Here is a 26,868-nt window from a genome sequence, read left to right as displayed (position 1 = left end):
AACAATTATCTCTGAGAGCGAAAGAAAATAATCAACAGCCCCCTGTGCTGGCGGCTGAGCTGGGGAGCCGTCGCGAGGAGGGAGGGCGAGCGGCGGGCGAGCAGGGAAACGTGGCTCCACCGCCGCGGAGAGGATTTGTGAAGGGAGCGCGGCCCGCGTGCGCCTCTTGTTCCCCGTGTAATTTGCAGCCAATCATCAGTAGGTGTCCGCGTCCCTGCGTCCTCCTCACCTCCGAGCCGATCGCCCCCGCCCCCGCCTCCTCCCTCGCGGGGCGCTCGCACTCCCCTCCCCCAGCAACCACACACACACACACACACACACACACGCACACGCACACACAAACAGAGGGGGGGTAGGGTGAGAAAGAGGAGAGAGAGGAGAGAGAGAGGAGAGAGGGGAGAGAGGAGAAAGAGAGAGAGAGAGAGAGAGAGAGAGAGAGAGAGAGAGAGAGAGAGAGAGAGAGGACTCCCCGGCTCCCTCCCTCCCTCGCACACAGCGACTGGAGACGGACGGAGAGCAACGCGCTGGGAGAGGAGAGACCACCGAGAACAGCCCCGCGCTCTCACACATACACTCACACTCGGCTCTTTCCTCTCCCCCCACCTCCTCCTCCTTCCACCCCCACCACTAACACCATCTCCTCCTCCTTCTCTCTGCAACAAGAAAAAAAAGCCATTTACAGGTATTTTTTTTTTGATCCGCATATTTATTTATCCCCCCAACAGTTTGTTTACAAGTATTAAAGTTGTAATTGGGAGCTGCCAAGACACATCTGGATTTGTGTTTCTTTGTGTTAGGGGGTGATGTGCAACTAATTAAAGGCAGACTGGCAGCGTCTGCAAATTCTAAGGCTCCCCAAATAAAAAGAGACTGGTAAGTGATTGTTCTTTCTCTTTCTCTGGCTTTTTTCTCTTAAATGTTTGCTGTCCGTTGGGATTGTAAAAGTAGATTATTAATGCTGGACTCCAGCAATAAAAGGCGATGCTGTATTAATTTATTAATTAATCTGCACCCGCCCCTCCTCCTGAATGTTAAATATGACCTTTGCTCTTTATGTCTCTGGTAGACCAGACACATACAATATTAGATATGTACAGTCACATTGTTTAAAGGCAAAACAGGATCATGAAGTATGGATGTCTAATTTAGCTTTGGAATAGGACTATAGTTATTTGTGTGTGTTTTATTTTGCTTTTTAAAGAAAATCCAAACAATAGCTGTGGCTTAGGTACCTTTTTCATGCTCCAGAGATGCATTGATTAAACAATAATGACCTGGATCCTGGGCACAATCATTTTCTACAGTTTCTGGTGGCATTAAACCTTGAGGGAGGAAGGGGGAGGTGATGGCAACAAGGAAAGCTTGTGTTTGGAAACACCACTCTAATACTCTGAAAAGGGGACATTAAATTATTTCTTTATTTGAAACAAGGTCAAAAGACTAAAACGTTGAAATTTTCCCCTCCACTCACTGTGATGATATCTAATGCATGGTTGGCATAACTAGTTTTGAGGAGCAGTTACAATGTGATTCGTGGAAACTGAAGCTATATGCATATTCTTGCTGTGTCTGCCCCCACCCTCTTCCAAGCATCAAGAATATTTAGCCAGGAGCATTTTGGGGGCACCCTTTGTATTGCCATCAGAGCTCTGAAGGGAGCAGTTTTTCCTAATGCGAAACCACAGAGGTGGTTCCTCAGTGATTAGGGACTTGCTGTGATTGAAAGATGCCTGCTAGCTTCTAATCCAGCCTGGGGTGAGGTTCCTTATCTTGATTTACTTTGCCTAATAGGGATTTGTTTACATAAACCCCCCTTTTTTAGGGCACCTCATAAGCAGGTCTTGAAGTTTCTGCACTTGGAGTTTGGGCATAAATGGTTCATTAATCTAATTATAAGCATAATTACTATAATTGATATCCATTTTGAACTGAATATTTGAGACTGAGACTACTGGGCCCCATGTAGAATTCCCTGAACACCATATTCTAGACCAATATGTGGGCTTCAAAAGATGCTACAAAAAGATATTTTGGCCTAAAAAAAATATCTGGAAACAAAGAAGCTGTTGTTGTGTGTGTTTTTTTTAGGTTCATATACACTTTATGTCTTTGCTTTTCTTCTTAAAAGGCTGTGATGTACCTCTCCCTGTAATAAACAACTAAAATACCTCTTCCTAAAGCAAAATAATAGCCTATAAGCAAAGAGATGAATGCAAATATGCAGTTAACATTAAACTTTCCTCTTAAAAGGGGCAAAAGAAAACATCATTTTAATGGTTATTTCTTCAGGTAAACAACACCTTAAGGGACAACACAGCTTTCCCTCCCCCCCCCCACACACACACATAACATTTAGTTAATGTAAAAACCAGATGACTGACAGATCCTCACACACAAAAAAAGTCCCATGCTTTCTTCTTGTCTTGGGAAGAGACAGGAATCTTCATCGGGAATTATTGGGAATATTCTTACAGAGGCTGCAGGCACTTGTTTAAAACCTGTGACATTTTTGTATTATTTCAAAAAAAATCTAGTCCATCTTTTTTCCCTTTCTTTCTTCTAACAAGTATAACACCACCCTCTTACCCCCACCAAGCCCCACCACCAAATGGCTTGTACAATTGAGACCTGTCCTTGGTCCATTGAATTAAGACCCTAACAGAGCCAGCTGTGCTGGGATTCAAACTAATGACCGCAGACACAGAGGACACTGTGGCAGCTGGTAGTTCTTTTTTCCCTGCCTCTTTAGTTCAGATTGTATGTGGGCAGTCTCTTAGCTCTCAGTTGTATTGTGTTTGCTTACAGTTTATACTAGGCTGTATTGTAGACTTTCTCTGTACTTCATTTGCTAATTTCCTGTTCATTTTCCTCATAGGGCCATTGCTGTTTTCTACTTTACAGCATTTGCATGCCCAGGCAGCACTTGTTCACACATTTCATAATGTTTAAATGCCCTCTGCTTATAGGTAGTATCGCCCTCCCACCCCTGATTTGCATGTCTTTAGCACTCCAATTGCCCTTTTCCCTCAGCATTTGTCACCCCAGTCTTTCCTCTTTCCTTGGGTATCCTGGCTATTAATACATTTTCTCAGGAGGGTTATAAGAATAAGGGGGAGGAGCTGTGGTGTGCAGCAGGGAGAAAGGGAGCGGGGTTGGGAAGGTTGTGTGTGTGGGGGTCACGGCTTGATGATTGTTATGCAAACGACCTGACGAAGAATGTGGGAGCTTTCAGTGTAAGCGGTGGGGTACAGTGAGGAAGGCTGTTTATTTTTAATCTTTTTCCTCGTGCAGCTCGTTGGAATGACTTTCTTTATTTTAGTTGTAACAGTTGGAGGATAATGCAAAGGAAGACACTGCCTGGGAATTCACCGTCTGTGGAAATGCGCCCCAGAGAGAAATAAAGCAGTCTTCGCCTTGCTCTTCCCACCCAGACCCTCTTTCCCCTCCCGCCTCGGCCCCCATCCCAACACCACCATCACCCCCTTCCCTCCCCCCCACCTTCCCCCTTTTCCTACCCAGGTGTCGGACCAGACGGTCCCCACTTCCACCCTGCACCCCTTCTTCCCCCCCTGCACCATGAACACCAATGTCTGCGTGGAGCCCGGGCCGAGCCCGGAGGCCCCGGGCTTGCCCAAGGAGAGCCACCTGCCCGAGGGGGCCCTGAACAGCCTTGTGGATTACAACTCGGAGATGGAGCGCTACCGCTCCTTCGCCACCTCTTTCTACAAGACCAACGGGGGCGCCTTCCCTCAGGCGGCCAAGATCGCGCGCATCACCACCCCCATCTTCCCCAGCAGCGCCGCCGCCGCCGCGGCCGCCGCGCGCATCGGCATGTCCCCCTGGAACTGCGACAACGCGGCCACCGCCGCCGCCGCCACCGCCATGCTCTGGGGCAGCGGCGGGGGCGGGGGCGGCGGCGGGGGCGGCGGCGGCGGGGGCGGCGGCGGGGGCGGCGGGGGCGGCAGGAAATCCTCCTCCGCCGCCGCCTCCTCCTCCGCCTCCTCCTCTGCGATCCTCCCCGCGGGCGGCGGCGGCGGCGGCGGCGGCAGCGGCGGCGGCAGCGGCGGCGGCGGCGGCGGCAGGACCAGCATGCACCACCGAAACGACTCCCAGAGGCTGGGGAAAGCTGGCTGCCCGCCAGAGCCGTCGTTGCAAATGGCAAATACTAATTTCCTCTCCACCTTATCCCCTGAACACTGCAGACCTTTGGCGGGGGAATGCATGAACAAGCTCAAATGCGGCGCTGCTGAAGCAGAGATAATGAATCTCCCCGAGCGCGTGGGGACTTTTTCCGCTATCCCGGCTTTAGGGGGCATCTCATTACCTCCAGGGGTCATCGTCATGACAGCCCTTCACTCCCCCGCAGCAGCCTCAGCAGCCGTCACAGACAGTGCGTTTCAAATTGCCAATCTGGCAGACTGCCCGCAGAATCATTCCTCCTCCTCCTCGTCCTCCTCGGGGGGAGCTGGCGGAGCCAACCCGGCCAAGAAGAAGAGGAAAAGGTGTGGGGTCTGCGTGCCCTGCAAGAGGCTCATCAACTGTGGCGTCTGCAGCAGTTGCAGGAACCGCAAAACGGGACACCAGATCTGCAAATTTAGAAAATGTGAAGAGCTAAAGAAAAAACCTGGCACTTCGCTAGAGGTCAGAGGAGATGATTTCTTGTTTCCCAGTCTCCCCCCTCCCTTCTCACTCCCCTCTCCTCTTCCCTTCAGGGCTTCATGTCTGGCTTCAAGATGCAGTGCCCCTTTCCTGAAGCTTCATTCGGGTTGTAAGATACCGGTGTCGGTGGTGTGCGGAGGGCACAGACTCTCCACCACCCTCCCCAGCTGCACTTCCCTGGAACCGCCCTCCAGATGGGGAGGGCACCCCTCCTTTTTATCTCTGAGGGAAAACTAATGTAATTGGTTTGAAAAATCAGAACTTTCACATTCAGTATGGTCAGAAGTTTCCCTTGGTGCTTTCAAATGCCCTCTCCCCCTTATTATTTTTAAAAGTATCTCTGCCCAAAGGATTGGACACATCACATCCTATATAATTTTATTAGCTAAGAGAGACTTACCAGTGGTCCAATTATAACAGTGAGGATATAGTTTGTGGCACACAAGCCTATGTTCCCATTAAAACACACACAGACACACACACACACACACACACACACTCATTGAAGCTGAAATAGAGGGGTTCAAAAGGGGATTTTCTATCCCTTTCTACAATAGTTTTTCTCCTCACCATGACACAATGTTTCTGTTTACCATTTTATTTTGTGCATATCTGGTATTTTTTGAGAAAGCAGAAATAGTATAGAAAGCGGAACACCATCTTCAATTTTTAAGGAGATGTTGATTTAGAATAAAGCAATCCAATTAGTTCATTTTGGGCAGGTAATGGTAATTTTATTTAAACATGGTTTTACATGGTTTCAGAAACGAATGATACCTAAAACTCAGTTGCTGTAAAAGATGTGCTTTGGGCTCTATATATGACAAAGTAACCGTATTTGTGGTTACAAAATTGTGCTGTACACCAAGCACAGTTTTGATTGATACCCTAGATGGTCAATAATAGTTTCTTTTTCCTATATGTCTTTAAAACAGACAATGTACAGATTCTCACTTAAGTAATTGTTAAATTAGGCATTGAATTATGTTAAATACAGAGATTGATGTGTTTGGTGGGAATTTCATAATGGAAATTTCATGTTTTGATCATATGGTCAAAACAAAAAAAGGAAAATCACAGGTAAATGGTTTTGGTGGTATTTTTAGGCAAGAGATATGGACAAGTAATCATATTTAGCCCCTTGATAAAATTTACAGAGTGGATGGCTAGATGTTCATATGTACATGAGAACATAGGTAGTGGATTTTTAGCCTCAGAGAGTATTCTGTGGGCTGGATTATAGGGTAAGAGTGGCTCTCACAAATTATCATCAGAAGGACACCTTCGTTTAAAAAATTGTGAACACTGCTTCAATGAGTTTTCACCATGAAGGACTGGTCTTTAAAAGAACAAAAGAGTTAAAGATCTTTGTTGCAGATTTGAACACAAATAAGATACACATTTTTAAAAAGTTATATTAATATAAATTAAAGCATGTATCACTTTGGGATTCAAAGAAAAATCGGTATATATTGGTAGCATCATTAATTGTGATCAGTTCCATCAAAATATTGCATTTATTCCTCTATAAAATAACTCATCCCTTTGTCAAAAGTTTGATTTTATTCAGGGTGGGTGGGTATTACATTTCCATTGGCAGTTGTGCTTGAGTAAAGATACTAGCAATTTGAAATATATAGGTCCATGTATTTTCTTAGGTGGCAAAAATTAGTTTTTAGCTTTTGAACTTCTCTAGGTCTGTAAGGCCCATGGTAAATTAAAGCTCTGTTCATACTGAAATTTTCTCTTAATACCCAGTTGTTAAGAACTACATGGCTTTTATTTTTCCTCTTGAACTATTGTGTCTAGAATTATAGATTTGGTATTACTAATAGGCCTCATTTTTAGCTAGACCTATGGCACTGCCTGCATCCCAATTTAGGGTATTTAGTGGATAGGACCAATGTATAATTCTGATGTATTTAGTGAGTGACCACTCTGAAGGAATTTAATGTGAATACCAATAGGTTTTCTGCTGATTTGTCCCTCTAAGCAAATTTCATAAATTTCGTTACTTCTCCCTTTTGATAGTTTCCCCACAAACTTGTGATGCTTACATTCCTTGGGCATTTTGATCATGATTTGATATGATTCCATAGTATTGCCTTTTCTTCTTTTTTAAACTCCAGGTGCACGAAAGTTCTGTGGCTCTTCAAAAGATGGGGTGTGAATGATAGGGAAACAAATTTCTGTTTGTAGAGCTCTCTGAAGATGTTTTGCTAAGTACATACCCTTCCTACCAGAGAATGGGGCGTGGTTAAAGGCTCAAATTATTAGTAGAATCCTTTTTGACAGAAAAAATGAAAAAGTGTGTGTGTGTTTAGTTGACTATGGTTCTATCTAGGTCATTTTTAAAAGGCAATGGCAGCATGATTGCCTTAAGCACATGTGTAACCACCCAGTTATGGTTGTAGGAAACCAGCTGGCCGCATGTCAGAGTGACAGGGTTTACATGACTGAACCAAAGCTGGAGCAGTGGTTGTGTGTTAGTGAAAGGCACCCCTGCTGACCTGCTTCCCTCTCTGATTTGGTTCCTGTAAGTTATCATCATCTATGGAGATGTTTTAAAGATTGGATAGATGCCCTAGCTGAGGATAGTAATTTGGGGATTCATTACGGATATACCTGTGGATTTCAGGGGTAAGTTCAGTAGCTACTATTTGTTAGCTTTAAATTATGGACACCGATTAATATCTGGATAATAATCATTACTTATATTTTTATTTATCACATCAAACCTCATGTGCCCTTCTTTTCTTTGACTTACTCTTATCCAAAAGATTGGAGGCATAAGCAGATTTTCAGGGTGAGTTAACTGAAATTAAGCCACACTCACATGGATATGTTGGGATTCTTGCCCGTGTTTTTTTTAAAGCCTTCCATCTAGCATTCCTTTTAAAACTGCTTTACTTATTTCCACAGTTTCCCCTTAGTCTCATTTTAGGAGCATCTTAATGGCTTAGAAATTTGTCTATAAAATCACCTCCTTAATAAAATTCCATATGATAATGCACATCAAACTAATTTTTCTGTGATACTGCATATAACACTTCATTTTGTCAATTACTTTATTTAAAAATTATCACCAGTTATTCAAAGCAGTTATTACAAATGTTGTATGCCCTGTATGTGACAAACTTATCTTAAAAATTTGCATCCTAAATGATCAATATTATCAGGTATTTTAAGAAACGTGGTTATATATTATGATAATAAATTATATAATAGCACTTTGTCTCATATGAAGGTGATCCTTCAGATTTTATATTTACAGCAGTTACATTTCTGATACTAAGATCTAACTTTTTAAAATATCCCAACTTGATATGGCTCAAGGGATAAAATTGTCCCGAGGGCAACCCCAGCCTCTTAGGCCGTGAACATTGTTCAGGTGACATGATTGATCTCTGTGGGACAGCATTAGAGACCACACAGATCTGGTTTCTCTCCCATTAGCTGATTTATGGAATTACATTAGTAAGCAGCGCCTCGGGAGATTTCCCTGCCCCCACTCTTGGCTCTCTGCTGTGAGTTACACACTGCCACCACCCAGGCTTTCCCTGCACTGGGGGAGGAACATGAAAGGGACACATTAGAGTGAAAAGACTGAGAAACTAGAAAGTCAGGAATAAGGATAATTCCATTCTCTTTCTTTTCTTTTCTCTATTTAAAATTTATCTGCTGAATGTACCGGCCAACAATTATTTTCCACAAGTTAGGCTAAATTTCTAAGGGGTTTGGTGGAAAACATCCAGATATTGCCCCAAACTTGATGACTTGATTTAGAAGTGTTTTAGGGGTGGTGGGTGGGGTACACATGACATATATATGCTGTTCTATGAGCCCCAACCACACAAATGGCAATTGTAAAATTGTGGACACAGTGTTGTCTGCAATTTGTACAGAAGGAAAGCACCTGCTTCCTGAAGAAATACATTTGCAGAAATTCATTGGTCATACATAAAGTAGGTGTGTCACTCAAACTCTGTAGTTGAATAATGAAACCAATCAATAAATGAACATGTCATAAGTTTTTGAAGTTTGGTGACTTTAAAAAAAATTATAGGTAAAAATACACGTTTTATACTTTAAATAGAAACATCTGCTAATTAGTCATTTTAGATTGTAATTTAAAAATGAGTTTTCAATTTTCAGTTTCAAGAATCAAAAGCATACCAGCATAAAAATATAAATTTTTGTTTTAATCTCAAGATGCAAATATATATCTGTCAAAGGGAAAGATGAATTTATTTTCAATAAATTCAAACAAAATGACAGATATTAACACTAGAATGTAATAAAGAAATAATGTAGGAAAAAGATACTGAATTTCATAAGTGAAAAGAGAAAAGCACAGAAAAATTCAGCTTTGACTGAAGTCACAAAATAGATTTGTAACCAAGGTATCAGACTGTGATACAAGTCTAATGAGATTCTCTTTCCATCACCAAATTCAACTCAAGATAGTCAAAATTATTTTTGAAAGAACCATACACTTTTAATAATTTCTAAATGAAAACAATACCCCCAACCTATCCAATATCATGTAAATTATGAGCAATCTTTTGGAATGCAGTTAGGAATAGTGAAAAAAAAGTAATTAAAATTCATTTGTAAATTGTCCTATTAGATTATTTCTTCAAAATTCAATCATCATGAAACAAAATACAAATAAACAGTTAGGAATCATAGTAAATCAACAGCAACAACAAACTTTAGGCTTCAATTTAATCTGATAAAAATATTTGGGTATTTTAAATAAGAATGGAAACTGTAGAGATGAGGGAAATAAAAGTTACTTGATTTTAAAACTTTTTAATAAATTGATTACTATATTGCTGGTTATTTTGGTTAATCTTAGCCAACTGTTTTCCTGGGTGAATAGTTAAGAGTTTTGTATAGTTTGACTTGCAGACTGATAAAAACAAAAAGATTGAATAAAACACAGTCTGTAAAACTAAAAGTTGAAAGGTGTGCAAAAAGGATGGGCATTTCATCCATATTTGCTCTGGTTTAATGGGTTTGACGCTGAAGGTCTATGATGGGGTGACCCTGGACACACTGGTAGAATATTCTTTCTGGAATCAAAAGTAAAACATAAAACTATTTGAGTATTTCTCAGAAATAGGTTGCAGTGTATTTCATAAAACACTTCTGAAGTAGTTGGTACTCTTAGAACTTACTGTGCCACCTCAATTGGTCAGATTGTCTGAATATGTAGTTCACTTTTACCAGAAAACAGTTTACTTTTTAAGCATAACAAAATGCCCTGCTATCTAATAAATTTCACAAGGGTAGATTGGTTTCCATTTCTGACATTTATTTTTCCTCATCTTATACGAAAAAAATTAAACTCGTGTGTTCATCATATAAAATATATAATTAATAGGTTAAATTCAAGATTTATAGAAAGGCCCATGTAAATATACAAATTGGAGAAAGGACTGCTCTTTTATTAATAGCTGTGGTCTTATTTTTAGATTAGTTTTTTAAAAGCATAAATGAACCTGAAGTAATGGTAAAATCTTTCATTTTTATAAGTGTGATTTTTCAGTCGATTAGAATGTGAGATGATCTTGGCTGGGGAAGTGAAGCACTCTAGAAAATAGGACTTTTTAGAAAAACTTGTTTTCAGCAAGTTTTTTCTTTTTTGTAATTAGTGGACATTTTGAAAATGTTGTGCATGCAAAATTTTGTGCCTTCATTTACGTTTCTGCTCATTCTTAACATACTTTTGCATCTAGCGTGATGCTATTATCCTTAGGAGGTTCAAAATCTTGAGGGTAGGGGCACACTGGTGCTTTTGTCCTTCAGTCATATCTTGTTCCATCACATGCAAACACCTGTCCCGAAATTGAATTATTCTGCAGAGTAATCGAAAAGCATCCCTGCATTCAGCATCATATGTTTTCTGTTGTTTATTGAGTTATGTTGTACCATACTTCAGATGCGACAGCCATTTAATAATCTTGAAGACTTAGCTCTGCAGGGGCTGAAAGGATCCCAGCAGGCTTGTTAACTTCTACTCTAAAACATTATGAGAAATATTTTTCCTTTGTGAAAGAAACTTCAGGGCTTTCTCTTAATGTATTTTAAGAGCAGAAGAATCCATAGCCAGGTATGAGAGGGAGCCTGTTAAATTTTGTTTTGTATTGTTTTTCTGTTTCTTAATGTTTAACTCATCTATTTCACATTACATTTCTTACTTACAATGGCAAAGCCAAAAATTAATTTTTTAAAGAACTGATACTAAAGATGTATTTCTTTGGCTGATATAAACCAAATATAAGTTATAATCAGAAAATAGACTACTAGTTTCTTGGTTTTTTATTTGTTTTATGATTAAGAATTACGTTTGGGCTGCATGACCACATTTAGATAATACGTTTTGGAAGAGGCTCCACAAGCACTAAGTAAGTTACCACTTAAACAACGTTAAATACATCAGTACAACTTCTCTGACTTTATTATTTCCTCATCTATAAGATGGGGTTAATATCAACCTATCTTATAGCTTTTTAATATTGTATGTAGGTTAATGTTTTTTTTGCATACTGGAAGATGCTATGCAATTTCTCATTCCTATTTTAAAGTCATCAATAAAAAGTAGAGTAGAAGAAAATTATGTTTAGAGATAATTCAGTGGAGCAACAGGTTATTATAGTTTTCACAAATTAAAGCCCAGGTAGACTATTTTGTGACTTGCATTTTCTAAACATTGGTTTTAATCACCCAGTTCACTAAAACCTGGTTTGATTTTACTTGGAAAGAGATAAACCCAATAAACAAGTTTTCCTGTGCCTGTCAAATTGCCTACAGTAGTCAGTAATTAGATAATTTAGTGTTCTTCCTTTTTCTCCATCAAAGGAACATCAGCACGATTAATTTATCTTTTAATATTGTGTGTGTGTGTGTGTGTGTGTGTGTGTGTGTTTCACTTTACTAACTCCGTACCTTCGTTTGGCTACTATTTTCTTTATTTGGACAGATATAGGGAATGATTCTAAATGTGAATTGTGAGTTTGAGAAAATCATTGGAAGGAATAAATGGTTAAATGCTTGCTTAGGAATTCTAGTTGGAGAACATATTTAACAAATACTGGAATACTGTACAGTTACTTTTGTTTGGGAAGATAGGTTTGGTGTGTGTGTTTGTGTGTGAGTGTGTGTGTGTGTGTGTGTGTGTTGGGATCAAACAGGTGGACATTTTGTTTGAAATAAAACGTGAGTAAAGTGACTACAGAGACTTCTTTTTTCTTTTTAATAAGAAGAGAGTATTTGTGAAGTAAGTCAGTGAGCTGTAATAGAAAAGGCTGGTGGTTTTCTGGGAGAAAACAGCGATAAGCCCTAAAAGATTAGGCATACTAACCAAAACAGCATTAAAAACAAAGGGAAAGGATATTCAAGCCAGGAAACAATGCAGTAGTATCTAGAAGGAACTTTGTCAAGACAGGATATGGATGTCTGCTCTGCCTCTGCAGTTATAGAAGTTTTGCCGAGAATGGAAACTAAAAACAAGGAATATTTTTCATGACTTGACTCAGTACATTGGTTTGGGAGTCAGAGTTGAGGCTCAAGTTCAGTGAAGTGGCAGCTGACTTAGAGACAAGGAAAAACAGATTGTGCTATAAGCTGATAGTATTATTTTTATCCCTTTGAAACATTTAGTAGAAGGATTCCAAAGTGTAACTAAAAGCGAATACTTCCAAGATGGGTGGAAAATGTCCTATCTGGGTCTCATCTTCATCTAAATATCTAAATTCATATTTCCAGAAAATTCTTGAGAAAGTGAAGGAAGTGTCGGAGTATGGGGAAAACTGTGCTTAAAGTGCTGTTTGCTGCTCAAGGACTTAAAAAAAAAAAAACTCTGGATGACTGATGGTATCAAAAGAATAGAGATCAAGTAGTAGGATGAGAAGAAAAAGGGATATGTGTTTATAGATCAGGAAGAATCATGGGTATTTCTGTATATTTCAGCAAATCTGGCAATTTCTGGAGAAGATGTATATTCTCCAAAACTTTACATAGTCAAGAGATGAAATACATTTTAAAAAGAATAATAGACTACATAAATTTAATTGTGTGGAAATGATGATTCTGAGTTATGGTGAATCAGTGCCAGAAAAATAACTGTGCTGGGAAAAGACTTATCTGTGGGAAATGTTCTTGTTTATTGGTTAAATGAGATCAGTGATGATTTTAATGGAGTCAAGAATAAGGAAAAGAGATAAAATTCTCAGTTGTATGTAGATGGATGAGAAGTGAGAAAATGTGGAATCTCCCAGTAAACTTTACTTTGCTCTAATGTCAATTCATGAAAAACAAAATAGAGACCACTGGCATTTTTTTCGTACCGAAGGACATATATATTGGATCTTGTATGTAAGGCTGCTATATAGAGAGTTAAATTCATTATGAAATGGAAGGGCTTTGGATTTTCTTTGGGTGATTCTCTTCACATAAATATGCTATTTGTGTGGCATGAAGCTGTGTTTTTCAAACTCCAAATGATAGCACATTAGTGGTCCATTGAAACCAATCTGTTGGCTTACCACCAGGATTTTTAGAAAGTAGAATAGAGTGGAATGAAAATATATGAGTGTATCACATGTAAAATTATGTGATAATTTTAAACTTCTGCATCAATAATGTATGCATGCATAAATCTGTATGTAGGCACATACTAGGCTGCTCTGTCAAATGTATTTCTAACTGTTGGTTGCAGTCAAAAACGTTTAACAATAGTTTAGTGACAGCAACAACACTATCGAACAAGTCTGTAGAGAGGAAAGAAATTATATTTGTGAATGGAACAATGTTAACAAGATAAAACACAAAATTTAAATGTGTTTCTATAAGTAATATGTCTTTATTTCTCCTAGACAGGTCGATGTATCATGAATACATGGTAAACCATTGATCAGTTCAAGTCAACAAATCTTTAGGTAGGGACTGTTATTTTCTAAGACTTGTAGTAAGTGCTGTGAATAAACACACACACACACACACACACACACACACACTCACACACACACGTATACCCATGTGCATACCCTAGCTTAAAGAACTCAAAACTTTTCTTTATTCCTAACTGCCTTTTTCCAATACCTGTGTTGTTCCCTAACAATAGAGTATCTTATTTCATCCAAGATACTTAGTTTCCCACTTACAATCTTAATTCTCAGTCTAAGAAATGGACATATTTAACATGATATTATTGAAATTTTAGAAAGCTCTGGAAGCATCTCACACCTATTTAAAAATCTTGAGATTCATTAATTCATCCTTGGCTTAATTCTTCCCCAGATTTAGATAAGAAATACAAACTGCTGTCCATGGTCTCTACCTGGCTACCTCATGCAGTTGTGTGGTGTACTCTTGTTTTCTGTTAGTATTACAGAATTTTCAAGGAATGAAAAAAAGATAACTTGCCTTGAACATTTGAACATACTGAGAATCTACAGTATGACTTGTTATTTTAAACATATTTTACAGAGTACTGGGTGGCAACCCTTATTTGACCTGAATAAGAGACAGGGCCATACTGAAGTAAAGGAAGGAAAAAAAGAAAGGGAGGGAGGGGTTGAAGAAAGGAGGGTAGGCAGGCTGACTGTAGTTTTACAGAATAAAGGAATTCAGAAAGGAGCCTGTTGGCAGAAAGGATTATCATGCTCAAGGTCATCTTTTTGAATCTGTTTTAAATAAGAAATTAGTGGAAATGGTTAATGTCTCAAAATTTTTGAAAAGATGACATAAATCTGGGTTTAGACCCACTAGAAGCATTGTTTCTTCTCGTTTACTAGAGTGGAAAAAATATTTTCAGGGAAACTAGTTTTTTATTTCTTCTAATTTTTCTTTTTTTTAAGATTAATTCTTTCAAGTCTGCAATTAGAAACATAGAAAGGCCAAGATGAAAAAGCTAGTGCTCAAAATTAATGATGGATGGTGTTTAGGGAGATAGACACTTTCCAGCATTCATACAGAACTAATTGTTCAAAAATAATGTAATTTTTAAAGATTATGAGAAGAACTTACTGGAAAATACAGAATTGCACAGATGAAAAAGACTCCAGAAAAATTACAAAAAGAATATTAATCACTGCATTTTATAAATCATCTGCCTGAGAAAATGTTGGGCTTATTAATTTACTTTGCTAGTTAACTATGTGAAAATGAGTATGTTTGCAAAAAGATGGAGCACATGATACTTATAGGAAAAGTAGTTCATGAAAATTCCCTGAGGAGAAATTTGAATCTAAATACTTCAAGTCTCGCTGATATTGTGGTAGTAGAGAATTCTTACAAGTGCATGTCCTCTGAATAAGGGAGATTACCCAAATTACACTTTTTAAGAGTAACATATCATAATTTGATAAAATTAAATTCTAATAATTTTTACTGTATATCTTTTATTACTTAAAAAAGAAAATTACGGAGAATGAAAGTCAGAACGATTTTGAATTTTAACATTCATTCAGATGGTAACTGCCGTTATTAAACATTTGTTTAAAGATGAACTATTCCAAAAGCTACGTATTATTTTCAAAAATATAGTTCTAACCAAGTGCATTATTGTGATAACATCTAATTGACTGAAATGCTCTAAATTTTCTCTAAATTCTTCTAAGTAATTCATGGACATAAAAAATGCTTTGTTTTCTAGGCTGGTCTGCCTCAGTGTTTGGATTTTTATCATAGACGATTCTGAACAAAATGAAGTTCAATGACTACATCCAAAATTTTACAGAATTCAGCTTAAGAGAAAATTGTATCAAACTTATTTTCACTTTTTATGTAATACAGAAAAAAATGAATATTTCCTAAATTCTCAGATCTATAGTAATCAAAGAGAAGTACCATAATTTGAATTGCTTTTATAGAGGTTAGGTGTAGCTATTATATTTTATTTGCATATAAGCTAGAGGCTGTCCAAATTATAGCTCTCGTGGTTTTAAAAATAACATCTTAATATATATTTTTAAGTTACCTTCCATTTCTTCACATTTTACATGAATGTTTTTCTTATATAAAAGAACAAGAAAGTTCACTGTTTGCTTTAGAATTGACCTACATTTTAAAAATTGTCCAACAACTTGGTCATGAAAAGAATGCTGATTGTTTTCAATAGTTGATTAGCAATGATCTCACCTAAAGGTATTGTTGCGTTCAGCAGGAATTAGCAGAGTGACTTTGAGGGGAGATAGAATAATTTAACTTTTGTCTCTGCAGTGTGTGTGTGTGTGTGTGTGTGTGTGTGTGTGTGTGTATTCAGATTTATTTATAACCATCTATATATATTCATAAATGAATTTACTTATTTGTTGGAATGATGAGGTTTGACGTGTTTTACCAAATACTTCAAATATAATTGAATTATAATAATCATATTATATGATTGAAATATAATAATCATATATCGCATTAATCAAGAGGCTTGCCTAAATAAAGTAGTTATGTTAGACGTTAGGACCAAAAATGGGTGCCTTTTCTGGTCACTCCTTGACCAGTGTGAATCATGATGTTAAGCTGTTACTTTCCTTCCTACTCTTCCACTCCACACGCAAATTCCCATTTGGTCAGTTGTTTTCCTAATGGGCTCTACCATCCTATTGACTTAACTTAGTACCTTCACAACATAATATACAAACTCGTCTTTCATTACAAAAGTTAACCAGACTTACCTTCTAAAGTCTTGCTGTCATAGTCTGAAATCCTGCCATCTCAGTGGTGATGGTGATTCTGCTTATTTTCAAGGCAGAAGTACCAGGAGCCCTCAGAGCACCCATTCAAATGACAAAGCCATCTCTAGTTCTCTTACCATTAATCAGAGAAATCCTGGCCACAAATGTTCATTTGGAAACCAAACAAGTAAAATGCTCCCTATAATTATTCCTTTAGGCCTCCAAAAAATTGGGTCCTTAAATTACTCAGTTACCTATCTGGTGCTTTCCTTTTTTTAAAGAGGGGTCTAATATTCTAATTAGTGGTAACATGGATAGGTGTTGTTAGTTTACATATGGATAATAGCCAAAATCAGATGTGAGTATACACAGCTTTATACAGAGTATATGAGAAATAAAAATGAATTATGAGGAAAGTTAACCGAGTGTGTGTGTGTGTGTGTGTGTGTGTGTGTGTGTGACATATAGGATACATATGAGTATATATATTACAGCAAGATCCAAGGAGAAAGTAAGTTAGGTATAACTTAAAAAGTGAAAACAGAACAGCGCCCTCCACAACTAAGATTGAAAGGACAACAACTTGACTTGGAAAAAAGTCCTGGAAGTCCACACTGTTCCCCAATAAAGTCCTGTTCCCCTTCCCCCAATAAAAAAAAAAATCTTAAAAAAAGTGAATCTTAAAAAAAAAAAGTGAAAACAGTGCATACGTACATCAATCTTCATGTTTTTAAATTAAGGTATTATTATTACAATGTAAAGTTGTTTTTTGTTATAATAGGAAATTATTGGACTGTGAGATTATCATTTATCATAAGATAATTTTTCTCTCAGACTTACTGACCTCTGCTGTACCTGGATTTACTAATAATTCTATTGTAGTTGCTGGATTATGATTTTTAAAATGTTATTTGTAAATAGAGTATAGAAAAATATTTCTGCTATAAACATCTGAGGGGGTCTCTAACATTTGCTAGGTATCATTTTAGACCAATTCATTATCCGAAGATTTGTATTAATGTGAATGTGTGTCTATTCACATTCTTAACATTATATATAATACAATTTCCCATTTCCATTTATATACAATACAACTTTCTACTAGTAAGTTTTGAAATATTGTCAGTATATGTAACTTGATATTTTAGCGTACTTTGTGAATCAAATCTTGGTAACAAGTACTTTTTTTTTTTTTTTTTACCATCAGGAATTCTTTTCCTTTTGTTTATCTAAAACACCCCAAAGGTTGAAAAGTATCAGAAGAGGACAAAACAACATATTCTAATATATTTAAAGGCAAACTAGTGACTTGCTATTTTCTTTTGTCATATTTATTCACATACTTTCTGTTGCAAAATTCAGTGGTTCATTAAGGTTTTCAAGTTCTAGTGTGAAGAGTAAATCGAATTCAGTGGTGGTTTCCAATTTCAAGGCCTTCAATGCCCAGGAGTCCAAAAACTTACAGTAGGACTCCTCATAGTGAAAACGGTATTTCAAAAGAGTTTTCAAGAGGCTGTATTGCCTAACTACAGTTTGAAATTGCTTTGCTTTTGGTTGGAAAAAGCATCATTACGTGGGAATCAGAAAATGATTGGATGACTTACGTTTCTTTAATAATAAATGGGAGTGGAAGAAATTGTTTTTTGATTAGTGTAAGAATATGGTACCCCAAAATACTAACTTCAGCTTGGAAATCACTGCATTACAGCCATCGTGTTTCACAGTAGAGTTCTGAAGGCTTAGGCAAATCACTGAGTTTTGGATTAGAAAGTGTATGAGTAAACATTGGGAAGATATTTAACTTTAGTTACAGAATTTGCTAAGGTCATCCGTATTACCTCACTTTATAACATGTATTCTGCAGTAAAATTTAGCATTGAGTTATCTTTAATTTGCTCTTCAAAAACTCATGTCGAGCTCACTTAAAACGATTAGTTTTACTGCCTCCTGAATACTGCTATATTTTAAATATTGTATTGAGATATGAATTGCCAGTTCCACCTAGCTCCGTATGTACAGAGTTATAGAAACACCATTTTTAGTTTTTAGGAAGTGCGATTTTTATCAGACTGAATATATTTTAACAAGAGTATGTGGAGGCCCTGAAGATGCCACATGGTCCATGTGACGGCTTAGCAAGCACCAAAAAAGAGAAAGTCAAGCTTAATTCTTAAGGTGGCTGCTTTTGGGAATCTTATTTATTTTATGTTGTTTAATTATTTCTTCATTGCTGATTTAATGAAAATGAAACTGAAATATGTTTCTTCCATAGCCATATTAATATATAATCATATTTTAAAAAGTAAATGTAAAATGTACTTGGGTTTGGATTGTAGCATTCTATTTAAGGAAATACACTGGCTTTTTAATGTTATTTAGGAGGGAAACAGAAGCTATTCCTTTAAGCTTGAAAGTCGTTTCATATCTGGCTCATATAGGGATGACTTCTCTGGAACACCATGCTTGACACCAGTACCTGAAGGAAAACTGCGGCTGCAGGTTTCTCTCCCAGTCTCCTGAGAGCAAGATGGCTCTTCATCAGTGTTGGCACCTGTATGAGCAGTGAGGGCGGCTTTAACCAATGCTGATCAACTCTAGTCTTTCCTTCCCCGTCCCCTTCTCTTCCTGGGGAATCTAGCTTTCCTGTCACTCAGGATAACGATTTCCTGCAAGCATCACTGAGATCCAGAAAGTCACTGTAATCTCATCAAGAGTGTGATTTCCCCAGCTGGGACTCCTGAATTTATATAACCCAAAGGAAGCGGGGTCAGGGTGTATAATCCCCCACGTTGGTGCTCAGAGCTCCTGTGCCATTTAAAATGGAAGTCCTCTTACAAAGATGCTCTCATTAGATGACAAAATTGGAGAAGGTATGTTCCCAAATTAGTACAGACTTAATCAAAACCTTGTAATTTAACCCAATATTTTACCTGTGAAATGAGTATTGCTTCACCCATCTTGAAAAGAGTGCAGTCCAGCCCTAAAGTAAATTTCCAGTGAGCCCAGTGAAAATTGGGCAGGAGATTGGATATGCCTCATGCTTTTTGTGTGGCCTATGGGGGCACTGAGGAGCTTTGTTACTTTTGTAACCCTGAAATAAAACTGTTAGAGAAGGGACACTTCAAGTTTCTGGTTAAATGCCTTGATAATTTGTTCTAATTGATGTGCCAGTGATTTTCCTTAAATTTTCTCACAGCTTTTAGGTGATTACCGTACTAATCATTTTTAGGCTCCATGACCTCAAAGATCTTAATCTAAGAGAGAAATCATTTTTAAATCATTGCTTCCTTGCTTATCTTCTCCCTTCCTCTGGAGCAGTGGATTGTCCATATCCTTATACGTATATGGAGATACAGGGTGGTCTCAGTGTATGCACATCACAGAACTATTTTGTGACAGAGCCTTTTAATATAGAAAACCAGCTCTTTCTTTTCTCATACTTGCACTATCTAATTAATTTTTGTTTTAACAAGCATTGAAAATTGCTTATCTTTTTTCCTTAAAACAATGACCTTCGATCTCAGGTATTTTATAAAGCTTGCTTTTTCTGAGTATTGCAAATGACACTGAGTAGTGGAAAGAGACACAGGAAGAGCAAAAAGTTGGAAAAGACACTTAAAAATATATTTAAGACATAAGGAGTTCATCTTATTTAAAAAATATACTCCATACATTTTTTCTGTTTATCTCTTATAAACATATATGTTTATCAGGATATAAAAATACATAAGTATATACTTACAATCTTGTTTCCAGTTGGCATCTGAGAGTACATTGGCATCTCTGTCATATGCTATACATGTAAATGTGAATATACATGAATATATATGCACATGTTTATTTTTCATATGTGAGTCTGTAATTGCATAGATATGCTTGGATCTAACTTATCGTGTTAAAAACGACTACATTTATACAAGTATGCATACTTAGATAAAATTTATTCTTAGTTGGCATCAGGCAGCAAGTTGGCATCTGGTATAAACTTCTAAGTTTTCATTTACTGCTTATATGTGTGTTTGTATGTGTGTGTGTGTGTGTGTGTGTGTGTGTGTGTGTGTGTGAAGCATGAATATTACAATGAATATATTATGTTTCCTTTAATTCCTTTAATGATGATTAAATAAATGTGATGAGCATATGCAATTATTACATTTATCATTCAAAAATTAATTTTAGAAAGCAGTAAAGGGTTTTGTCTCAACCAAATGATGGGGATCCAGGTATGCCTAGTGAGCTAGAGAGAATAAAACAGATGAAACCATGAGGATCAGAAGCAAAATACAAGAACTGTTTTTTATGGTAACAATGGACCTTTTTATTTGGGCTGTCAGAAAATACTCCATGAGTTAAATATCTTTGTGTGTGTGTGTATATATATATATATATATATATATATATATATATATATGCAAACTTGGATTAGATAACATTAGTTTGTGCTTAACACATTAACTTTGAAATTTATTGTGTTGACTGTGAGGACAATTTTTAAAAATATATATTTTTAATGCCGATGGTGAAAATAGCTCTGCTTTCCAGAAAACTTTGTTTATACATTTAAATTTCAATTGACATCTTAATAATGTAATACACTTTTATTTTTAGATGGCATTACTAAAGTAAGACTGTGTCAACCAAATAAGTCATGTGTGAAACGTAAATATAAGCTAACCCCAATTAGTGAAAAGTGTTTATAGTGGCATTTTTAATGTATTTTCTGAAATATGAAATTCAAGTGCTGTTAATCTTTAACAGGTATGTGCATGTGTTACTGTGTGGGTATGTGTGTGTGTGTGTATGTTCTATTCAATATTTTGGTAACATTCAACATACAAGTTTATTTATCCTCAGCAGTCATCTTATGGTCTACACAGGCTTCTTGGACTGGTCTAAGGAATAAAATCAATTTTCTTTCATTTGCCCCTACAGGAAAATTTACGCTTATCTTGTTTGTGATGTATCTTTAATATGTACTCTTGTGATTATGATTTATAAAAAAAAAAAGTATGGCATGATGAATTGCTGTAATGTTAAATACAGAGGAAAATTCAGTACTTAACTACTGTTTAACAAGAAAACCCATAGTAACTATAAGCTTTTTGTTAAAAGCATTTCTCATATTTGGGTGCTAGCTTATTAGTCCTTTGGAAATCTATAATATTTTTATGGTACAAAGGGATAGTTATGTTCCATTGAGTATCATTGGTTAGTATAAGTTTGTTTCATATATATGACATTAATTTGGTGAAAATGTAGACTTACTTTAAAATAGTGATATATTTTGTCAGTTTTGTTCTGATTAGATTATATGCAGGAATGTTTCGCATTAGTAGTTGTTAAGTGATAGAAGTAAGATTGATGTAATATTTATTGTAGTCCTGACACAAAAGAAATTCTCGTAAGATTACTTCACTGACTTCTAAACATCAGCCTTGCATAGGGTGCATATGTATGTAGCAGATACAGATGTTCAGCCCACTTGCTGGCTGGTCTTCCTGCAATTGAGTAATAGTTTGAACCTTCACCTTTATTCTGATTTCTATCCCTGTTCTAGGCTGTGATGCCTCTATTTTTTAGACCAGTGTTTTTTAATCATTATATTCAGTAAATTAGCGTGAAATTCAATATTCTAATTTTTGTAATGTTCTAAGATTGAACACTTACATTTTTATTAAATGTTGAAATATACAAGTCATTATGTTGTGTATCGCTGACTAAAAATATTGTTGAGGTGTAAAGGAGAAAAATCTAATTTTATATTGGCATGGAAAGAAAGCTTAACTTGTTTTCTCGCTCTTTTTTTATAGAGAACACCTGTTCCCAGCGCTGAAGCATTCCGATGGTTCTTTTAAAGCAGTAGTATATCTTATTTTCAAGGCATTTGGAAGTGAAGGGCAAACTAATGTCTTGTTTTAAGAAACTGCTTAGTCCACCACTGAAGAAAATATCCAGATATTATTTTCATTTTACGTATAGGGGTTTCTTCAAAAAAAGGAAAAGAAAAGGAAAAAAGACATATAAAAATAATCTGGGAGCTTGGGGAATTGGCCAGTCTATTTACTTTCAATATACTGATTCTTTCTTTGATGTAATTTAGCTATACTAGTGAAGTTGTTGTCTATTTTGAAAGTGGCTGTAAAAAAATAATCAGTTTAGGTAAACCCCTGCTGTAAAATCATGTATCTTTGCAAAAGTACATATCTGTACTTCATTTTCAAATATATGTGTTTCAGTACTGTAAACTGTACAGATAGCAGCTTGTATTTTGTGTGTTTAGACACAAGGAGACAATCACGTCTGAGCATCTATGGAGATTAACAGTTTGTACACAACAGTATGGTTCTTCGAGTTAAATCTGGAGCAATAAATTTTAGCTTTAAATATTTTTTGCCAGTTGTTTCTAGAAGCAGCAACAGCAGTGGCATGTTTTGCCATGCATCTTTCTGTAGAGACTTGATGCCAAGTTTTACAAGATGAAAAGATTATGATGCATCCAGCAATGACCTTCAGTTGTATTGTTATAAGAGGGGAAGATGTGATGAAAGTTTCAATTAATCTTTTGAGCACTATATTAGAGTAGTGGTTATGCACTTGCATTGCTTACAAACGAGCTGTACAGAAGGGTATACCTCCCAAATACTTAGTGTAGTTGACTTGTCTTGGGTTGCACTGTAAGACGGAGTACTCAGAGTAGTTGGAACATGCAGAATCAGTTGTATTAAAAAAAAATTAAACAGTGTTTTCTAGGATACAGAGTAAAGTACCATATCTTAGGGGGAGAAATCCATGACTGACATCTTTTGACCAGTCCAGCAGAGCTGTATGTATTTTTTGTTTGTTTATTTTTTGCCTTATATTTTCGTAGGAAAAATAAACAATAAAATGTATCCAAATGTTTTAATTCCGTGTATGATATTAAGGGGGTAGTTTTGTTTTAAAATTTGAACACATCCAGGCCTCCTGCATTGAGGCACGGCTAGGTATATTTTTAAGTTAAAAAGAATTAAACACTTGCATAAAAGTGAGGCATTTTAATCCTTTTATCTTCCTTTCTCATAGCCTCACAGTTGTACCTGTGGCCTTTCTCTAGGCCCTCAGTGGAATGTTCCATTGCTGCCATGTCCATTCTTGTCACTCGATGCTGTTGTCATTCCTGAGAAGACAGGGCCCCACTCTGTGGAATTCCATAAATGCAAACAGCCCCCAAATACAAAGGAGCAATGCTTCATAGGTCCTGGGTCACCTTTTCATGTAGGATTTGGTTTTCTTATGGCAGTCAGGGTTCCTAAGGCTGTCCCAGGAGGACAAATATTATTTGTGATGACATGATACCTAAAAAGTTTATTTATTTTTTTGTCAGATATCATAGAGACTATTTTCAGCTTCAGCAATAAAACAGAGTTTAGCAAAAACACAGAGTATTGAAGTTGCCATGATACTGTCATTTTTTGTTCTTTATCCACTAGCCAGTTATTTTAGCCTACGACATCCGTTTAGCCTTTTGAAAATTGTTAGCAAAATGGATCATGCAAAGAAAAATAACTTGAGAAGAGAAAGGGTGATGAAAAGGACTCAAAATCTTAGAAAGACTAGCAGATGAGTAATTTTAAAAGCCTACTTGTAGTTTTGAATGGGAAGTAATTTAACAGAGGAGATTTTTAAAAACGTGGAAGGAGCACTTCATCATGAGAGTTCTGGAGGGAGGAAGGGTGGATAAGTTACAAATGCCAATGTGAAAAACAAGTGTGTGTTAGTTAACTTGCCTAGAGTATGAATGCAATGTCTACAGTTATGATCAAATTGCCTTTTTGAGGAAAATTCATCATGTATTACACCTATCCACGTTTAGAGAAGAGAATTGAAAAATCACAGACTAAAATGTGCTGTATATTAATTTTGAGATAGCTTTCTACTTGTTGTATATTCCTTTGAGGGTTTCTAGTTAGAATTTCTATTTCTGCTGTAGGAACAATGAGAGCTATATGAGTTCTTTCTAGTTCCATTTTTATTTTACTTATTTTTTAACCAATTTGCTAATTAATTACAAGTAAGTTAAAACTTACTTTCACACACGAATGGTAAGCTTGCTTTGCTTTTTGGAAAATAATTATTATTACAGAAGTGAAACAAACTTTTTTCTATTCAGGCTAAATTAGGCATACAGTAACGTATAAAGATCTCATAGCAATGTACCAAGAGTCTAAAATACATGCTAGTGTTGCATGTCTTGATGTGTTTTTGTTGGTTGGTTTTCTTAAAGAACTTATAAATCTGTATATTGTAAAATGTGGTGTTTTACATGTCAATTCAATTTTTTAATGAAAGAAAATCTGTTGATTATTAAAATGGAAAAGTGTAGCTTTTCTTTAATTCTTATATGTTTTTATTCTTGATATTGTTCTTTTACACCACCTTTTTTATGTTTTTGGTAAAACTCTATTTATATAATGTAGGGTGCGTATAAAGTTCTCGTTGATGATATTGAAAAAAGATATTACTCTTTCGGCCTCACTTTAATTCTCTTCCCTCTAAACCTATGTACTGAGAACTTGTAAAGCATATCATTATGACCCTACGCAGGTGATTTAAAGGTTTACATTTTCATCATTCTAAAATACCAATGAAATGTAACTTTTAAAAATTCCTCACTGTATGTTTCATATTCAGTGTATATAGATCATGTGAACTATCTACACAGCTTAAAAAATCACATATCAGATAAGCCAAATATAACTTTGTAAAGAGAGGTCTACATACACAGGAGACTTGCTTTCTCTAGGTGTAGACGAAGGGGTGCCATATACTATCAGCATTTGGGGAGAACATGGAAAATCCTTGGGGTGGTGGTGCATAGTGCACCGATTTCATTGTCAGCTGTCACTCAGCACCCTAACTAACATCACAAGAACACCATAATGCAAATCTCTCTTTCCAGGTTTTCAGACCAAAATGGCTTTCTGATGGATTCTACCTGTATGTGTACAAGTGGAGGAATATATACAGAAATGTGTCCATCCTTGAGAGAATAGACAAAAAGAATCTTCCTCCAGTATAAGAGAATATAAAAATGCCCCCTGGTTGCTTAATCCTCAACACCCAACATCCTTCTTCTAAACACATTTATAGGGAGCAAGAGATGGTGAGCTTCCTATGAATTAATATTAAGCAATCACTAAAAGAAAGGAATATTCCTTTTCTTTCATTCAGAACCCCTGGCATGTAAGTTGTACAATTAATACTAAAACACATAAAGTCTTTAAGCTGATAGTATCTGTAATCAAATAATGAGAAAACGAAAGCAGTTAAATGAACACACCATTCTGGGTCAAATACGTTAGCAAAAAGCTGTAGTGGGTCTTTGATCATGGTTAGATTCACAGTGATATCAAACAGTTGGTTCTCATCTAACAGCTAAATGTTTCAGATTTTGTTTTTATTAAATTTGGCAGTTTCACACTGAGATCTGTATTCCTAGTGAATGAAAGACAGCTACTATGTTAGGAGGGATTCTGTTTTCACAATTGCGAGGAACTCAGAGATATATCAGGAACATGGGCCACAAAATGTACTCCTTTCACAGTGTTCTCCTATTCTGAACTGTGCAGTTATCTATTACATTTTCTAATAGATATTTGTGTAAGGTGTATGTATGCTTGTGCAATTATAAAAAAGAAGTTTTGGAAAACAGTGTATTTATTAAAGAAAATTACTTATGGGGCATGTACAAAACTGTAAAAATCTTTAAAAAAAAAAAAAAACACATTCAATTTGCCCAGTAAAGTTGTTTTTGTGAAATTTCTGTGTTGTTGAATAAAGGACTTTAGTATTCAAAATATCTCTATTTTTCCATGAACAAATTTTTATTTGTGGGCTTTTACGTAAGAGCATATGATTTTGACAATCTAATTTTGTTTATGATAAAAAGTTTATAATTATACAATTGCCCTTATGTTAGCAAAATGAATACTGTATATAAATCTTTCATAAAACATACCGATTTGTTCATTTTGTTTTTCCTCATATATTTTTGTCTTTCTCATATATTTAAAGAAAGGAAAAAAGAAGAACATGATTCTTTTCACATTTCTGAAGGATATATTTTTGTTGACAGCTTTGAAAGGTCATCTAGAGGAAGAAATAAGTGTATCCAAACTTTTCTCCTTCCTTCTCCATCATAAGTGTGCCAGGAGAAAGCACCCATGAATTCCTTATGAATGAATAGTCCTGGTGATAGTACTTGAAAGTATTAATGTGCGTGAAGAAATATGCAACATTCGAACTCTATCTTCAGCCACTCCCAGAAATACTCTGAAATTAAAGTTTTATTGTGTTACCTTTTTTTATTATGGAATATTGTGCTCCAACCATGTTTCTTATTATTTGGTGGTGAATGTGCTTATTAACCCTTATTTCACTGCTTTTCAGAACAAAGATCTAATTTTTTTGATGCTTCATAAACTGAAAGAAATGTAGATCACAGTTTCATATCTTGGAAATCTTTAACATTGTTGCAAACATGGAACTT

At 36.4% G+C, this 26,868-nt stretch overlaps 1 protein-coding gene across 2 annotated transcripts; it reads left to right on the top strand.

The window, feature by feature from the left end:
• Window positions 1-439: 439 nt before the first annotated feature.
• CXXC4 (CXXC finger protein 4) lies at window positions 440-26,421 on the top strand. Of its 2 annotated transcripts, XM_081046500.1 has the most exons (4): window positions 440-682; window positions 798-873; window positions 3,320-4,641; window positions 22,151-26,421. In XM_081046500.1, the coding sequence occupies exons 3-4, from the start codon at window positions 3,577-3,579 to the stop codon at window positions 22,193-22,195; spliced, it is 1,110 nt and encodes a 369-aa protein (XP_080902626.1). In that variant the 5' UTR covers window positions 440-682; window positions 798-873; window positions 3,320-3,576; the 3' UTR covers window positions 22,196-26,421. The 2 variants fall into 2 exon arrangements, with proteins under 2 accessions (XP_080902626.1, XP_080902627.1); XM_081046501.1 differs by lacking the exon at window positions 798-873.
• The last annotated feature ends 447 nt before the right edge of the window (window positions 26,422-26,868 follow it).

Source organism: Rhinolophus hipposideros (genome assembly GCF_964194185.1).
Source record: "Rhinolophus hipposideros genome assembly, chromosome: 1".
Classification (NCBI taxonomy): domain Eukaryota; kingdom Metazoa; phylum Chordata; class Mammalia; order Chiroptera; family Rhinolophidae; genus Rhinolophus; species Rhinolophus hipposideros.
This window is presented reverse-complemented; position numbering and strand designations above follow the sequence as displayed.